At 56.8% G+C, this 16,306-nt stretch overlaps 1 protein-coding gene across 2 annotated transcripts in view; it reads left to right on the plus strand.

The window, feature by feature from the left end:
- The first annotated feature begins 439 nt into the window (after nucleotides 1-439).
- PAX7 (paired box 7) overlaps nucleotides 440-16,306 on the plus strand; it is a 94,013-nt gene continuing 78,146 nt past the window's right edge. Inside the window, exons 1-4 of one of the 2 annotated variants that reach the window (XM_021683504.1) lie at nucleotides 440-524; nucleotides 3,107-3,342; nucleotides 3,937-4,066; nucleotides 5,008-5,142. In XM_021683504.1, coding sequence (XP_021539179.1) covers nucleotides 440-524; nucleotides 3,107-3,342; nucleotides 3,937-4,066; nucleotides 5,008-5,142 — 586 coding nt within the window. The remainder of the gene's footprint in view (nucleotides 525-3,106; nucleotides 3,343-3,936; nucleotides 4,067-5,007; nucleotides 5,143-16,306) is intronic. The other variant, XM_021683505.1, reaches the window with a different exon arrangement.

Genomic DNA, 16,306 nt, shown 5'->3' on the forward strand with positions numbered 1-16,306 from the left:
CCTCTCGGCGCAGAAACTTTGGCCCGGAGCGCGAGAGCGCGCGGCTGCCAGTCTGACGCCACCCCCAGCCCCGCTCGGCAGCCCGGCCTCGCCTCCCGGTTCCGCCCGGCGCATCCGCCCGCACAACTTCTGGCGGAGCGGAGCGGGCAGAGGTGGACTTGGGGTTGCTGTGTTTGTTTGTTTGAACTTCCTTGTCACCACCTTCCCTCCCCCCAACCTCCGCCCCCACCTCGCCCCCCTCCCCAGCTTCTGGACGCGTTCGACTGCAGCCGGGGGTGGGGGGGTGGGGGTAGGGAGCGTGTGTAGAGGGGAGGAGGGGGAAGAGGTTAAAAAAAGAGAAGTGGAAGAAGAAGGAAAGAAAGAGATCGCAGCAGGGGTAAAGGGAGCGGACGGGAGGCGATTTTTGCCGACTCTGGATTCGTCCCCGGCGTGCGCAAGAATGGCGGCCCTTCCCGGCACCGTACCGAGGATGATGCGGCCGGCTCCCGGACAGAACTATCCCCGCACGGGGTTTCCTCTGGAAGGTAAGAGCGCCTGGGCTCGCCGCGCCTCCGCTCCTCCGCCAGGAACCCGAGGTCCTGGGAGAGGCAGCGATCCCCAGGGGGGGTGGCGGCGCCAGCGGCAGCGGGAGGGGAGGAGGAGGGGTCCCCTTTTCTGGGGGACCGAGTCCGGGCGCTGGACCCCCGGAAGTTGCCAGGGGCCGACGCCTGTCCGTTTTTGCGCGGCTTTCAGTGACCGGCGGCCGCGGCTTCACAGGTCGCGGGCTCTGGCCTTCCCCCGCAGGGCGAACTCCCGGCCGCTTTCGGCCCCTAGTAAATTTCAAGTCCTAGCGAATTTCAGTTCGTTTCCACTATTTTCAGATACTTTCCCCGCGGATACTTTCTCAGCTCTCTGCGTTCGCCGGCTACAGCGCTTTCTACTCTCGTTTCGAACTGTTCCTTTTTTCACTCCTCGTATGGTCCTCCAATCCCTTTTATTTCGAAATACCAGCGATGTGGGATAGTTTATATCTCTCAACTAGGAAGGCTATCCGCTTCTTCCAAAGCACCAGACAGAAACTCCTGCCTTTTGGTTTGGAAACAAAGTAATTTGAAATAATAAATAGTAACGATTTCCCCCCCAAAACTTTTCACCTGGGCTTCGGAACTCTGCAACTCTCCTGGGAGAGACCCTCAGGACCGTGAGCGGGCCCCGCGGTGTCCAGACAGGGGGAAAACGTGAATTCTCTAATGTGTCCTCGGTCAATACCCAGCACCGGGGTGAGCAGAGACGACCGGCAGGGGACCGGTTCCCGGCTGGAGGAAAGGATGGGAGCGCGCTGCCAAGACCCTTTCCTGCGTTTTTGTTTTGTTTTGTTTTTAAACTAATGGAAGGCCTTCGACCTGTCAACCGAGGGATCACTGGGTTTCTGGGGGTGGGTAGCCCAGGGTGTCATACAGGAATGGTGAGAGATAGGTGCCACTTTCATTTTTTAATTACTCTTCTTGTAATTGTCTGAGCCCCTTGTGCGTGAGGAAGGGGAAAGGAGGCGGGGAGGGGATGGACGGGCGGGCAGTCTGCGATCTAGGGAGGGAGGGGTCCCTCTGGCAGCGGGATGGCGCGGGTCCCTGAATTAGACAGAGGCGAAGAGAGTGGCTTCGTGATCAAGTGCGCGCGAGCAACCACGCAGGCGGGAGAGCGCGCAAGCCCGGGGATTTGCCGGAGCACTCTCCCGTAGCGAATGCAAGTAAAACAGGCGGCCGAGGACGCGCGGCGGATTAGAACAATATTTGCCCAACATGACGGAGAATACTGAGGAGAGCCGAGCGCCGGTCGCTAAAGAGGCTCTTGAATATAAAGTTGGGCGCTCGAGAGCTCTCGAGCGCTAATGGCATATCCCGCCACGGAGACTGAGTGACTCTGACTTGGCGACGCACGATTTCTGATTAAATCCGAGGGTGGCTTCAGACACCTACTTTTACAAAGAGAGGTGGGGGGACCGGGAGCGCGAGGGAGGAGGCGGCAGGAGCCGCTCGGCAGCCGAGCCCCTTCTCGCCTCCTCCCTTCCAATTATACTGGCAGCTCCCTCCACTCCCGCGTCTGTGAAATCGTTCTAATCTGCCAGATCGCTGCAGCCGCCTGGTCCCCAAATTGGGGGGATGGAGGCCGGATTAGTGCACCGGGTGTCCCCCAACCTTCTGTGAGGAAATTGTGTAGACTTTGCATTAAGGCCTCCGAGGAGCTCTCCCCTCCACAGCAATACAGCAGGGGTGTCTGTCTCCCTGGTTCCCAAAGTCACCTACACTGAGAGACTCTGGCCCCTCTGTGTACCACCCTCACAGAGTCTGCAGGGACAGATCTTGGATTTCTGAAGCCAAATAGGTATTTGATATGGAAGCTCGCTGACAGCGGAGCGTGTCCCCCAAATCGCCCCAAAACGAAATTAGAACTTTGAGAGGGGTTGGAAGCAAGGAGAGTCCCTCAAGGGACAGCCAGGTGACCCCAGAGGCAGCGACCAACAGCTTCGTGTCACCAGTCCCTCGGCTGTTCAATTATAAGTAGGACAGATCTGCTGCCCAGGCCAGGGCTGTAAATACTGGTAATTAACCAGCCTCTTCTGGCTCCCCCCAAAATGGATCAGTCTTGACCACTTAGGGCATGGAACTGAGCAGAGAGAGGGGCCACATCTCGCCTGCAATTGGCCTTCCGAAGAGGCAGGCAGACCTGCGGCCCAAACTGCATCCTGGGGGACCGAGCCCCTGGTCCCACAGACTCCGGAGACGAGACTCCATCTGCCCTCTCCCTCCCCGTTCTCAGAAGCATCAGATCCCTCTCCAGTGTGTCCTCATTCCCCACAGTGTGGCAGGAATGGGGGCACACGGCATCTGGGGGACTGTAGCAGCCAGCTGTGACTTTTCTCTCCATCCTTCCAGGACCCTCTCTCAAGCTTTCTGACAGTTTTTTCCTGACCTCTGAACTGCCGCACCTCCAAATGTGGGGAACTCACAGTCCCTCTGTCAGGGCTGTTGGGGCTCCAACAAAACTGGAGTCAAGGGGTGTGCTCGCTGTCTCCTCCCCATCCTCACCCTGTGCCTCTCTCCTTCCTGGTCTCCCCTCCCTCCTCCAGTGTCCACACCACTTGGCCAAGGCCGGGTCAATCAGCTTGGTGGGGTCTTCATCAACGGGCGACCCCTGCCTAACCACATCCGCCACAAGATCGTGGAGATGGCCCACCATGGCATCCGGCCCTGTGTCATCTCCCGTCAGCTGCGTGTGTCCCACGGCTGCGTCTCCAAGATTCTCTGCCGCTACCAGGAGACTGGGTCCATCCGGCCTGGGGCCATCGGCGGCAGCAAGCCCAGAGTGAGTGTCTTTGCTGCAGAACTAGCAGCCGGCCTTCCCATGGTTGGGGGATCCTGATTGTGGCCCCTCTCACTACCTTGTATCATCCAACACCACTGGGGTGTCCAAATGCTTCCTATGGAAAGTACAGGAAGAGGGTGTCCTCACCCCTAGATGTCCCTCTCATTATTTGGATTTCTAGGGGATAAGATAACTGAGGTTCCAGGTTGCCCAGGACTTTGAGGCCAATGAGTCATCCCTGGGCTGCCCCTACATCTGCCCGACCCCCAGCATCATCCCAGACTAAGGGAAATCTCCCCCCTCAGTCTTGCCTGAAATAGTGAGTGGGGCGGTGGCCGGGGGGGGGATCCCAAGAGTCCTAATTAGGCTCTATCTTATTACCTATGACTACCCTATGCACCTGGCTGCCTTCCTTGGAGCCAGGCACAGGTTTTGTGAAAGGGTAAAGCCAATCTCAGAAGGGGGGAAGGGGGGAGGGACATGGGAACCAGAGCCACCAGCCTGGCCTGGGGCTCTTGGGAGTTTGATATTAAAAGTGTCTCCCTCCCCCAACCCCATCTTTCCACTCCTGCTCTCCCACCTCCACCTCTGAAGCAGGTGGCGACTCCGGATGTGGAGAAAAAGATCGAGGAGTACAAGAGGGAAAACCCAGGCATGTTCAGCTGGGAGATCCGAGACAGGCTACTGAAGGACGGACACTGTGACCGCAGCACCGTGCCCTCAGGTGAGAAGGCAGCTGAGCCAGCCAAGCACAGTCTGGCCGGGTGCCGGCTGAACGGGGCTGAAGGTGGGACAGGACAGGACGGAAGGTGATGAATGATGGGGAGCTCCAAGGAGAGTTGTGAGGAAAGGGAGCAGGAATGAAGAGTTAGGGCAAAGGAGGGAATCAAAACCGAAAGGAAGATGGACGGACAGAAGGAGCAAAGAAAAGAGAGAAAATTAGGAAAGAGAGAGAGGAGAAAGAAGAAAGGGAGGAGGAAGGAGGGAAGGAAGGAGGGACAGAAGGAGGCACAAAAGGAGCAAAAAGTTATCCTGTAAGGCTGGGTGATAACAGGAGCTCCCTTGAGGCTTTCTTTCTCAGAGAAGTGGCCTAGAGAGATGGGTCCGTCCTAGGAGGGTTGATCTCCATGGGCTCCCTGGACCCCTTTCCCCAAGTCACTCTTTCTGTTCTGTCAGTGCCACCAGCCAGCAGTGCCTCCCAAATATGGAGGCCTCCACCACGCTGCCCGTGAGACAGAAAGCGGCCTGGGGTGGATGTGCGCGTGTGTACATGTGTGTGGGGGGCATCCAGGCATGCAGCGAGGGGACACACACCTGGGTGTAGAGGTGGCAGCCACAGCGGCTGGAGGGCCTCTGGCAAGGTCCTGGGGAAGTGGGCGTGGGTGTGAATGCATCTAGGGGATGTGACCATGTCAGGCACAAGTGTGTGCAAGAAGGAGTATAGGAATGCCACAGTGAGAGTGTCCCAGGGGAGTCAGCTTCCCTAGCCAGCGACTGTACTTGGATGTAAACGCTTAAATGGGGGGGGGGGGGGTTGCCAGTGGGTGTGAATCCCCTTGCAGTGTGTTGCAGGACCGACTGCGTCGCTTTCTCCCGGGGGCCCAGGTCGCCCGGCTCTAATGCCCCAACAACTTATACTTGCTCTTTTGCCTTTGAATTTCTGAGGTTTAGTGAGTTCGATTAGCCGCGTGCTCAGAATCAAGTTCGGGAAGAAAGAGGAGGAGGATGAAGCCGACAAGAAGGAGGACGACGGCGAGAAGAAAGCCAAGCACAGCATCGACGGCATCCTGGGCGACAAAGGTAGGGAATCTCCGAGGGGGGGCCTCCACCGCCGAACCCCGCAACCCCGCGTGTGAGGGTGCGGGCCAGTGGTTGGCTTCCGCCGCCCAAGGCTAGCGACAGCACTTTAGCGGGCGGACTCGCAGCCCCGGGGGGAGCCGGGAGTCCCTCGGGGTTTGCGGAGGGCGCCCCCTCACTGCGCCCCGGACTAGGGCAGAGCGCGGAGCCCGGGGGCAGACGGCCTTGGCGTGCCCGGGGAGCCGGCTGCAGGTTGGTGCACTGCGCGCCGCTGAGCGCACGACCCCGCGCGCAAGGCCTGGCCGGGCACTCCGGGGCGCGCGCCCTGCGGGGCCCGCGTTTTGGCGGCTAGTCCCAGTCCCGGTGTGGATCTATTATTTATAGGACGCTTGGACAAGGGGGCGGGGGGGGGGCGAGGAAGGAGGAGCCGGCCTGCGGCTCCCTAAATGAATTTGTTAACCAGACCCGCACACGCTCTCTAAACGGTCCCTTGAAACCCTGCCTGACAGTTGACTGACCGCTGCAATCAATAAAAATTAGCGAGGCCCGCCGCCTAACCCTCAGCCCCTTGTTGCCAAGGCCCGAACCGAGAGCGTGGCGGGTGGGTGCAGATGGGTGCACCAGTCAGACGCTTGTCTCTGGCGGGGCCAGTTGTTGAGACCAAGTTCCCCAACGCCCAGGATGGGAGGATCTCAGGCGGGGAGAAAGCTTCCGACTGCACCCACCGTCTGCCCCCTTGCAGCGCCGCTGCCCCGCCGGCTGGAGTCTGAGCCTTGCGCCCGGCTTTTTCTCCGGTCTGCTAGGGAAGGCGTTTATCTTTCAAGCGCCTGCACACCCGGGAAGGGGAGTGTGCTTGTATTTATTGGCAGGGGAAGTTTCGGGAGAAGGGAAAGTCTTCCTCATTATCTCCTCCCCTTGAAGTTCTCTTTGAGACTTGGTAAGCGTGCCTTAAGTGAGGGAGGGAGGGTGAGAAACAGAAATAGAAGGCCCAGAGTCGCAAAGACTGGCTGGGGAAAAGAAGCGAGCTCACAAACGGGCATGCCGGGAGGCAGCCAGCAGACAGGAAAGACAGTGGTCACGCAAACCTGCAAAGCGGCCGCTTTGGAAAAAGTGGGGGAGTTCCCCAAACCTGGAAACTTGTGAAGAGCACATTTGGCTTGAATTTCTTTCCAGAGGTGTCTCAGGGTACCCCTCTCCTTGCCTCCCGTGAACTCCTCGCCCAGGTCTCTCTCTCCAGTTGTCAGTAGTCTCTCCCAACCTTGAAGATGAACTTCACAGACAAAGCCCGCTTCCAAAGACAACACCCAGGAAGGCCCAGCCCCCACAGGCCTGGTTGAGAGGGAAGGTGGGAGGAGGGGCAGGGGCAGCCCCTTTGAGAGAGCAGCCTAGAGCTGGGGAAGGGGCGGGCTACTGACATTCAGGGCCCCAAGTGGAGCCCTGTCCCGCCAGGGACAAAAGGGCGAGGGATGAAAGCAAGCGAGCTGTGCCTGGCACCCCGCTGTGCCGGGCCGGCCTCCGAGCCTCGGGTCTGCAGTGAGAAGTGCCCCTGTGCTGCTGAGGAGCCCCAGGCTTGGCGGAGGCAGTCCAGAGCCCTGGGACCCCTGCGGGGGGACCCACTCTGACTTCAGTTTGTATCCGAAAGGGACTTGGTTGGACTTTTTTGTGGGGTGGGGCACATTAAACTTGAAATGATCTTTCCTGGAGAAATACCACACAGCAGACACCGTTTCTGAGAAGTACCGGGGAGAGGCAGAAGGAGGTTTGGTTTTATTTGGAGAGACTTTAGGGTGTGTGTGTGTGTGTGTGTGTGTGTTTGTGTGCGTGTGCGTGTGCGTGTGTGTGTGTGTGCATGTGTGTGTGTGTGTGCGTGTGTGTGTGTGGCGGGGGTTTGTCCAGCTCAGTCTGCGAGGAAGCAAAAGTCTTTTCTGAGAAAGAAGGAAAGGAGAGGAAAGGGATAGAAAGCCTGTGCTTTGGGGATCCCTTTGGCTCCAGGAAGTTCGGGTGCTTCTGGCGCGGGTTAGGGCTTACAAAACTGGCTCACAGGCAGCTTCGCTGGAGAGAGGATTTCCCTGCAGCAGAACCAGGAAGCTCCAAATCTCCAAGGGTTTAGGAGGAGCCTGGAGGTTCCAGATGGGGAGGCAGAGAGCACAGGAGCTGAGTCTGGAGAGGAGCTGCAGAAACGAAATGGAATCTGTGGGTCTGGTATCCAGAGAGCCTGGCAGGTTTTGAGTGACAGTGGGCACGTCGGGCGCTGGGACCGTGAGCTGGAATGGACTCTCTGGGTGGCTGTTTGTCCGTGGGCCTTTGGATCATTGTGCCGTGGGTCGTATTCTGTGCAAGTGGGGTTCTGCGTGGAAGTGCAGGGTGACTGTACGTGGGTGGGAATGGGCAGAATGACAGTGGGGATGAGGGAGGGTTGTCTGTCCCTCTGGGGACAAAACATATCGGCCCCCTGAGTACCTGGGTGAGTAGGCAGGCATCCCAGTGAACCACCCAGCTGGAACCTCTCCTCTCTCTCCCAGGCCCCAGCCATCAGTTTCATGGCCAAGTTAAAAGTGAAAAGACCCCCTAACCTCCACCCAAGTCGACCAGGTGGGGAGAGGCAGAGATGCCTCAAAGGGCAGAGCAGGGGGAGGGGTGCACACCCACAAACTTTGTTTTGGTTTCTTGCTCTTGACAAATGCTTTCTCCGGGGGTTGCCCCTCTCATGGCGGGGAGCCTTCCAAGAAGGGGTTTAAGAGCTCTCCTCTTTAAGCGCTAAAGAGAGATCCCTCCCTGAGTCCGTTTTTCCCTATCGTCCGCTTGGCATTTAATAATGTTAAGACTTATTAGAGCTGGTAATGAAAACTGGGGCTGCTGAATAGGAAACTGTGTTGCAGAAGGGTGTTATAGCTCCCAGGCATGGTAAGAAACTATTTATCCGCAATCAGTCCTCACTCTCAGAGTTTGAAGCACAAACGTTAAGTTGAAGGGTTTTAAAGCAGATTAAATTGAGCTTTTATTTCTGTGCACTTTCATCTCTGAACAGCTCACTCCTGCTCCCCTTGGGCTGATATTCATGAGGCTGTTCATATTTTTTTTTTTTTTTGCTCTTATCCTTGTTAAGACTGAGTTATTAGGATTGTTAGTTGTGAGAATTTCAGACCACAGCGGATAGGGGTTCCAGCCATGCTCTGCTCACCTGGAGAGGGAAATGGACAGTTCCTTGCCCTCATCCACTTGGACTCTCTTCTCCTCACCCCTTCTCGGAGAATCAGGGGAGACAGACCAGAGACCCAACCGGGAAAGGATTTGAGGACGGATGGGAAAGAAAAAGATTTTCCTAGCTTGAGCCCAGGGAGACTCTGGTGGGGAATTTGATAGGGGTTTGCAAAAAGTCAAGCCATTTCTCTGCGGGAGCTAAGGGAGTCAGTGTGAAGAAATAATAATAATTTTTAAAAGGCAATAACAACAGCAATAAACAATAAGAACACCAAAGCCTCATGCATCTGACAATGTACAAACTTAGGCTGAAACTGACCAGATCAGACATGGGGCTCCACCTGGGACTCTAGGGTACAACGCCCAGAGAGGTCACAATTAATATGAAATAAGGAGGGGGTCACAAGATTTAAAAGAAGAAGAGCGTGCATTTCCTCTATGGGAAGAAGTGCCATTGTCAAAGTCCATCCAAGAATTTGCCGACTTCCCGGGTATGAAAGACCATCTGGGGTGGGGGCCGAAGGTGGTGTGTGTGAGGCAGATCTGTGTTTCTGTGCGTTTTTCCTTAATTTATTTTTAAAGCAGCAAACTTACAGGTGTGGAGCGGGAGATGACCGAGAAGGCTCAGAAAGGAGGGGAGAGCCCGAAGTGTCGGTTTTAGACACTTGTAAAAGGAGGTGGGAAACAATTTAATTTGGCAGCGCCGCTAGCTGCTAATGCGGTTTTCGGTCGTTTGCTACACTGGAGGAAGCTGTTTTGATTGTGTGTACAAGGACCTGCCAAATTTAATTAGGCTCCGGGGGAGCGCATGAATAGGGGAAGGGGGGCACAGCTCCCCTCAGCCCACACCGTTTTTTTTTTCCCCCGGCTTCACACCTGGAAGGGGCATTGTTTACCGGATAGGCGAGATCGGCAGAGGGAAGGGGAGGAGGCGTAGAGGGAGAGGGGCCTGGGAAGAGGGAGCGAGGGAGGGGACGGAGATAGTCCATTTATCAAGAAACAATCTGCATTGATTTAAACCAACAAGTTCCCTCCTCTGTAAATGTGTGTTTAGAGAAAGGTAATTGACACTCCACCAAATCAAAGGATTACCCCGGGTTGGCAATCTAATCAAACAGAGTCCAGGCGGGATTTGAGGCTGTTCAGAGTGGGATCAGCTTCGCATAATGGGGGCTCGGAGGAAGATGGGAGGGTGTCAGGCAATTCCCCGGCTTTAGGCTGCGCTCAGTGGTGGATATTCAGTGAGACCAGAGGGAGAGAGGGAGGGGGGACGAGGGCTCTGCCGCGCCCGGGCAGTGGGGGGATGGGGTGAGCAGAGAGGGGGCGAGCCCACACTGGGCCGACAAGACTCCCCCTTTCTTCCCTCCATCCCCCCAACCGAAGAAGAGAGAGGGGAAGGAGGGAGCTGAGACTAACGAAGAACAACAATGAGATAAGTATTACAAAGGCAAACACTGGCGCTCGCTCGCTCACTCGCTCGCAGCCCCGGAACCCGCGGTAAATAAACAAAGTCGGCAAACTGTTTGCCAGATAAACTCGTGCCTAAATCGAGTGTGACGGGCAAGGAGAGTAGAGACAGAAGGAGATAAGGTTGGAGGGGGAATGAACGAACATAATCTAATAGAAGACATTTAGCAAACAAACTTGAAACAAGGGAGAACAGGCGAGCGGAGGGTAATTATCCGCCCCAGAGATCGAGGGAAGCCTTTGGAGGGCTGGGGGTGAGGTTGGGGGGGGGCCAGGAGCCGCGGAAGAGATGCGTGTTGGGGGGGTGCCTTTGGGACTCCACGGGGAACCGGGAGAGGGTCCCCAGGACCTGCAGGGGAAGGGCTGGGCTCCCAGATTGAGGTTCCCGCGCAGCCCCAGTCTCCCAAACGCGTTTCTAAACGGGGTGAGGTCCCCCGCCGCGAAGGCGTGCGGGTTTTATGTTCACCTCCGGGCACGCACCTCCACACACCGGCTGTTTGGAGGCGTTTGTACCTAAAAGACTCGTGTGCTCGGCACAGCGGTGAAAGGAATTAGATATTTACCAGTTTGAAATAAGCCTGGCTAAGAAGAGAGGGGAGAGAGAGAGAGAGAGAGAGAGGGACATTGAAAAGATGAGGCTGGGGGAAGACTTCAAACGAATTCATCATTTGGAATGGTGGAGGGGAGATTTACCAGACAGTATTGGGAAGTTATTTAGATATTAATAACACATTTTCCTGAGGCGCGACCACGGCAGCCATCTGCGCTGCTCTTGGAGCTATTTGGCTGGGTGAAATATGGGCGTCTCAAATGTTGGGAAGAGATAAGGCAATCAGGCTAACCCTGGTCCTAAGACGGCATCTCGGCGTTAAACCCGGATTAACCTCCCCCCCCCCCCCCCCCCCCCCCCCCTTTCACAGCTTTCCAAATTTTTCAGTGGAATTTACATGGAAGGATTTAAAAGCACATATAACAGTAGACTTAAAGCAGTACGGTGATTATTTGGGCTTTTTTTTTTTTTAAAGAATGTCTTTCTGAAAATGAGAGTTGTCACACACTACATTTTATATAAATAATATTATATAAAAACACATCTATTTTTATATAGGGAGAGAGGGCAAATGAGATTTCCTTCCAGGTTGCCTCTTTGGAGTTCCTGTTTGCCATCATGGGCAAGCTGATGAGGGCTTGGTTCCTAATGGGCACCTACAGAAACCTGAAATGTATAAGGCCCCCTGGCTCTGGCCCGAGAGCTCACCTAAAGCCAGACAGAACTCACACCCACAGAAGAGACCCAGAAGTGCCTGGTGAGGGGAAGCCTTCCTACTGTTAGGAGTACAGAAGAGAAACCCCAAAGGGGAGATGCTTCTGGGGTTTTGGGGCCTTGAAGGCCACGACTAAGATGGGGGGGGGGCACATTCCAGGAATTCCAGAAAAATAGCTCTTCCCCCTCTCCCACCCCAGACTAATGAGGTAATTAGGAAACCCAGTTGGGGATGGGGATAAGAGGGGATTGGAAGGTTGGGTTGCCCCCCTCAGTTTTTGCTGTCCTACGCCTTCCTTCTTTTTCCCCCTCCCCCCCAACTCTGGCTGAAAGAGGAAAAGGTGGAAGTGGGGTCAGCGCTTTCTGACCTGCTCTGGAGCGATTGGCCCCGGCTGGGGTCGGGCAGGGGGAGGGAGGGAACTTGCCTTCCCAAATCGAATCAAGGCAGAACGGTGACCTAAGGGGGAAACTTCGCCATTAGTAGATAGATCTCTCCAAAAACTTCAAACAGAGTGGGGTGGGGGTGGGGGGAAGGGAGCGGTGAGGCAGGGTAGGCAGAGGCCAGGCAGGGAAGGGGTCCAGAAAGAGAGCACAGAGGGGACCAGGAGCCTGCGAAGGGGAGGGGCCTGGAGGAGGAAGAGAAAGGGTCGAGGGCAAAGGGGAGGTGGGGGCCAAAGGAAGGGATGTAGGGAAGGGGACGCCAAAGGGGGGGTCGGCTGCACTTGGAACTTCAGCCCCGGGGGAGAAGAAAGGCTTCCCGCACTGCAGCTGCGGGAGGGATGAGGGGAGGAGTGTGCACCCCAAGTCATGCTTCGAAGAGGAGGCCCCAGGGGCATTCCAGGGCACCTGGGGCGCTCGTGCTTGGCCCTCTGGTGGGCAGCTGAGTGAGGGTAGGTTTCGAGGAGCCACAGAGCACTGCAAGCTTGCTGAGGAAGGATCCCTCTGGTTTCCCTGAGACTGCGGGTCAGCTAATGGTCCAAGATTTGGTCGCCGGGGCCCTGGCTGGGCGCTGGGCCTGAGCCCAGGGCGAGAGCAAGAGAGGGACGGCAGAGACCAGGGAGACACAGAGCCACAGAGGTGGCACGAGAGAAAGTCAGAAAGGAGGAGAACAGCAACAGGGGGGAGAGAGGGAGAACGCTGTGCGCTGGAAAATTAAAGAGTGAGAAAGTCGGAGCGCGGCCCTAAGAGAACCTGCCTGGAGCATTCCGGGACGTTGAGAAATGCAGAGGGACCGAGAGGGGCGCAGAGCAGCAGGGAGAAAGACAAAAGGACGCAGAGTCACCGGGAGGCTGGCCTGGGACAGGCAGATCAGGAAAAAACCGCGGGACCTGGAGCCAGCCCGCGGGAGAGCGCAGGCGGAGAGGGCGAGCGCGCAAAGCCGGTCGGCGGCGGGAGGCGGGCTAGCGGCTGTCGTCCTTTTGATCCTGGGCGGCTTCCCCTTATCAGAAGCGCTTTCGGTGACACTGGCACAAAGGCAGTTCATCATATTACAGCGCGGCCCGGCGGCTCGCTGCGATCCCGCCGCTTAATTAGAGGCGAGCGAGTGGGGCCGGCGGAGCAGGAGGGAGGCCGACCCCGAGGTGGGGGCTTGAGCTCCGCGCTCCGAGCCAGAGCGCTGGGAAGGGGCCGGCCCCGAGAGTCGGGCCCAGTCGGGACTAGGGACAAGGAGGGGGGAGGGAGGGGAACCCTTATTCAGAGCGCTACTAAATAAACAGGCCTGTCGGGGTCTCACTGCCGGAGAGGGAGGCTCGCTGCCTTCCGGGTTTTAGCCCCAGCTTTGGGAAGGGGTGGCGCGCAGGCCCGCCACCGCCGCACTCCCTCGCTTCCCACGCTGCAGAATGGAGGGTGAGTAAAGGCAAGGTTGCAACCCTGGAGAGCTGACGGCTTCGTGCTGCTCTGGGCCCAGTTCATACCCACGGGTTCCCAGCGGCTGCGCGCCTCATTCCCTCCTCCTGAGACGTGCCCTGTCTCCCTCTGAAGCCAGCTGCGGTAGGCAGGAGGAGTTGGCAGGGGCAGAGTGCACGTGGTGGGCCCGGGCAGTGTCTATCCTGCCCCCAGCTCATGAGCAATGTCATCTTGGACAACTTGCTCAATTTCTCTGGGTCTCAGTTTTCTCCCATGAAAGCCAGAGAACTGGACTGAGTCAAAGCTTTTTGTCCTTTTGGGGGAGCCCAGACGCCTTGGAGAATTGGATAAAATGAAAAAAAAAAAACTGGCCAATCATACAAGTCCATACATTCAGAATTTTGCCTACAGTATAAAGGGGCCTCTGGGCCTCTAGAGGCCACACCCCCTTAGGAACCTCGAATCTGCAAGTTTCCTGGTGACTCCAATATTCTCAGGGGAGCAGCTCATCCCCGGAGCGGGAGCCCAGGAGCTCAGGATGAGGAGATGGAATTGGGGGGAGGGAGGAGGGTAGAGTTTGAGGCTGAAAGCCTGCCCTCCATCTGGCCCTTGCTGCTTCCTCCCCTTTCCAAAACAGAGGCAGCAGAGCCCACCCCCCCCCCATTCAATTGTTGGAAGCCTCCTTTCTGAGGATGAAATGAGCACAAATGCTGGTTTCCCCTTTTGTCTGTCCCACAAAAAAAAAAAGGCAGAAAGAAAGAAAAAGAAATTGCAATTTGTTTCAAAGGGTGAATTTCTTCAGTCTGTGAAATTTTGTTGAGCACCTACTATGTGCCAGACATTGTGTTAAGTGCCCAGGAGTACCTGAGACATCAGGAAGGTCCCGGCCTTCACAGAGTTTTGAGCCAGGTGGTTGAGACAGAAAATAAACAAGCCTACGATGAACAGACCTGCCTCAGTGCGTGTGTCTCTGGGCGTGTTTACCTGGGTCTCTGTGTGTGTCTGCCCCCTTGCCAGGCTGCCTGTATGTTTTGGTGTTTGTGAGTGTTGCCTGTGTGTGTGTGTGTGTGTGTGCGCGCGCGCGCACACGCGCGCACACGGGCGGGTGTACGTGTGCATGCAACAACAGGATGTGTCTGGGGCCAGAGCCGGATATGACAGGCAGCCCCCAACCTGGCTTCAGGAGTCACAGGCATCTGACAGGGCCTGGGAGCGCCCTGGGTTCGAGCTGAGAGGAGTAGGTAGAAGAGGCTGGCCGCTGGGCTCCGGAGCCTCTCCCCTTTACTGTGCTCTTTGTCTGCCGCCGCAAAAAGATCAAACAGACCCTAGGACCGGACTGAAAAAGGGGTGGGGCGTCAGCCCAAGAAGTAGCTTGGAAAACTCCACCCTGAACTTTTCTGGGGTCTTTTCCATGGGACCCAGACCCAGAGGAGCCCCATTTGAGGGGGTAGCTGCCTTTCCATTGCCAGCCTCCGTGGGGTAACAGGTGGAGAGGGTCCACTCCTGGTTCGAATCACAGTTGTGGGTCTCTAGGCGACTGGGGAAGGTGGAAAGAAGGCAACATTTGGGGAAGTTTTGTGGAGTGTCCTGTGTTTGGGTGGTGTGTTGTGTATACTTCTGCGTGGAGATTGTGTGTCTGGGATCAAGCCCTTCGGTTCCCTGGAAACGTACCTGTCCTATAGTCCGCACCAGATTTATCTGGGCTGCACAAAAATCAGATTCAGAGTTCGCCTGCAGAGCAGCAACTTTGGGGTTGGTAGGAGTCAGGGGGAGTTCCAAGGAACCTTCTAGGACTCTGTCATCCCCAGTGGAAGGCTGCAGAAGAGCTTCTTTCTCCTGCGCTCTCTTGTAACCACAGAACCAACTCCCACTGTTGGTGCAGAGGCAGAATGGAGGAACCTGGAACTTTCCAGCCCGACTTTGCATGAACCCCTCCACCCCCTGTCCACCCCCCCACCCCCTTGCTCCTCATCCTTGCAATTTTTTCTCCTTACCTGGACTTCTTGAGCTCAGATTCGCACTCTTCGGAGAATCAAAAGTCCTATAGAAAGAAAGAAATTCCAGTGTATGTGTGTGTGAGAAAGGGCGCAGCTAGGAGATGCCCCTCTGCTTTCTTCTACTGCTTTTTGTCCCCTCCGCCCCAGTCTATACCCCTTCCTCTATTATGGTCCCTCCAGCTGCCAGCAAATTCCCGCCCTCTCCCATCTTTAGTGATGGGGTAAGATTCTGAATTATGGTGCTGGCATTTCTGGGATTGATTGGAGGTGCTGGGAGTGAACCCTAATTAAAGAGGCTCTGGAACTTTCTTTAATAAATGAGGGATGGACAACTTTCCTCTGTCGGGAGTCGAATTGTGCTCAGGTAGGGACTTTCCCTTCGATGGCCTATACAGGTGACAGGACGAAGTGTAGCTGGTGCGCTCAGAGCTTTGCGCCAAGGGCGATTAGCGCTGTAAAAGCGTCTCCGCCCCCCTTGCTAAAAACAAACAAACAAGCAAACAAACAAAAACACCTTTCCCCCTTTTGGCTGCGGGGTAGGTTTGAATGCTGGGAACTCATCTTCTGCCGCGGAGCCCGCCTCAGTGACTTCCAGGGCCCCGAGCCTCAGTTTCCCCGTCTGATTAGTGGGAATAACAGCCCCTCCCCACGTCCTGAGGCCGGAGGAAGTAAGGGCGGGGAAGGCTCCTTGGAAACTGGTCAGCGGGTCCCAGGAGGGGGAAAGGGAGGCTCCAGGAGTTTCTCCTCCCCCGGCCGCACCCCCCCCCCCCCCGCGCAGTCCCCGCTCGCGCCTCAATGGCCACTTTAGAAATACAAACAACTTTAGAAATAAAGTAACCAAACCCCGAAAGGGGCTTTGAAGGGGCGAATGCCTGGTGGCGCTTTACTATGGTGTGGGCTGAGGCCCCGGCCTAATCCCGCTTTCATTTTCACCGACGGCCGCGGGGGAAGCGCTCCCGGCCTCCCGGCCCCTCAGGAGGCTGATTAGGCCACAAAGAGCCCCCATTATCCCAAGAAGAAAACCGGGGGCGGCGCGGGGCGGGGGGAGTGGGGGGAGCGGGCCGCCTGCGCCCGGGCTATTGACTTAGTGGATGAAGTCAAGAGCGGGCACGCTGGGAGCCCCGGGGGAGGGGGACGGGGGCGCCGGGCAGGGGGGAGGGGCCGGCCCCGCGCGGGAAGGGGCGGGGAGACCTGAACAAAACAGGACGCACAAAACCCCACAACAAAACCCAAGCTGCGGGCGAGGGAAGCTGGCGGCGGAGGGCTTCGTCCCTGGGCTTCTGCTGGGTCAGCTGTCCCGGGCTGGCGGCCCGCGGAGGAGCGGGGTGCCGGGCGGAGGAGCTGGGCCAAGGAGCTGGGCCCACCGGAGAGGGATTCGGTAGCTTTCGGCGGG

The sequence above is a fragment of the Neomonachus schauinslandi genome, chromosome 4 (assembly GCF_002201575.2).
Source record: "Neomonachus schauinslandi chromosome 4, ASM220157v2, whole genome shotgun sequence".
In the NCBI taxonomy this organism is placed as follows: Eukaryota; Metazoa; Chordata; class Mammalia; order Carnivora; family Phocidae; genus Neomonachus; species Neomonachus schauinslandi.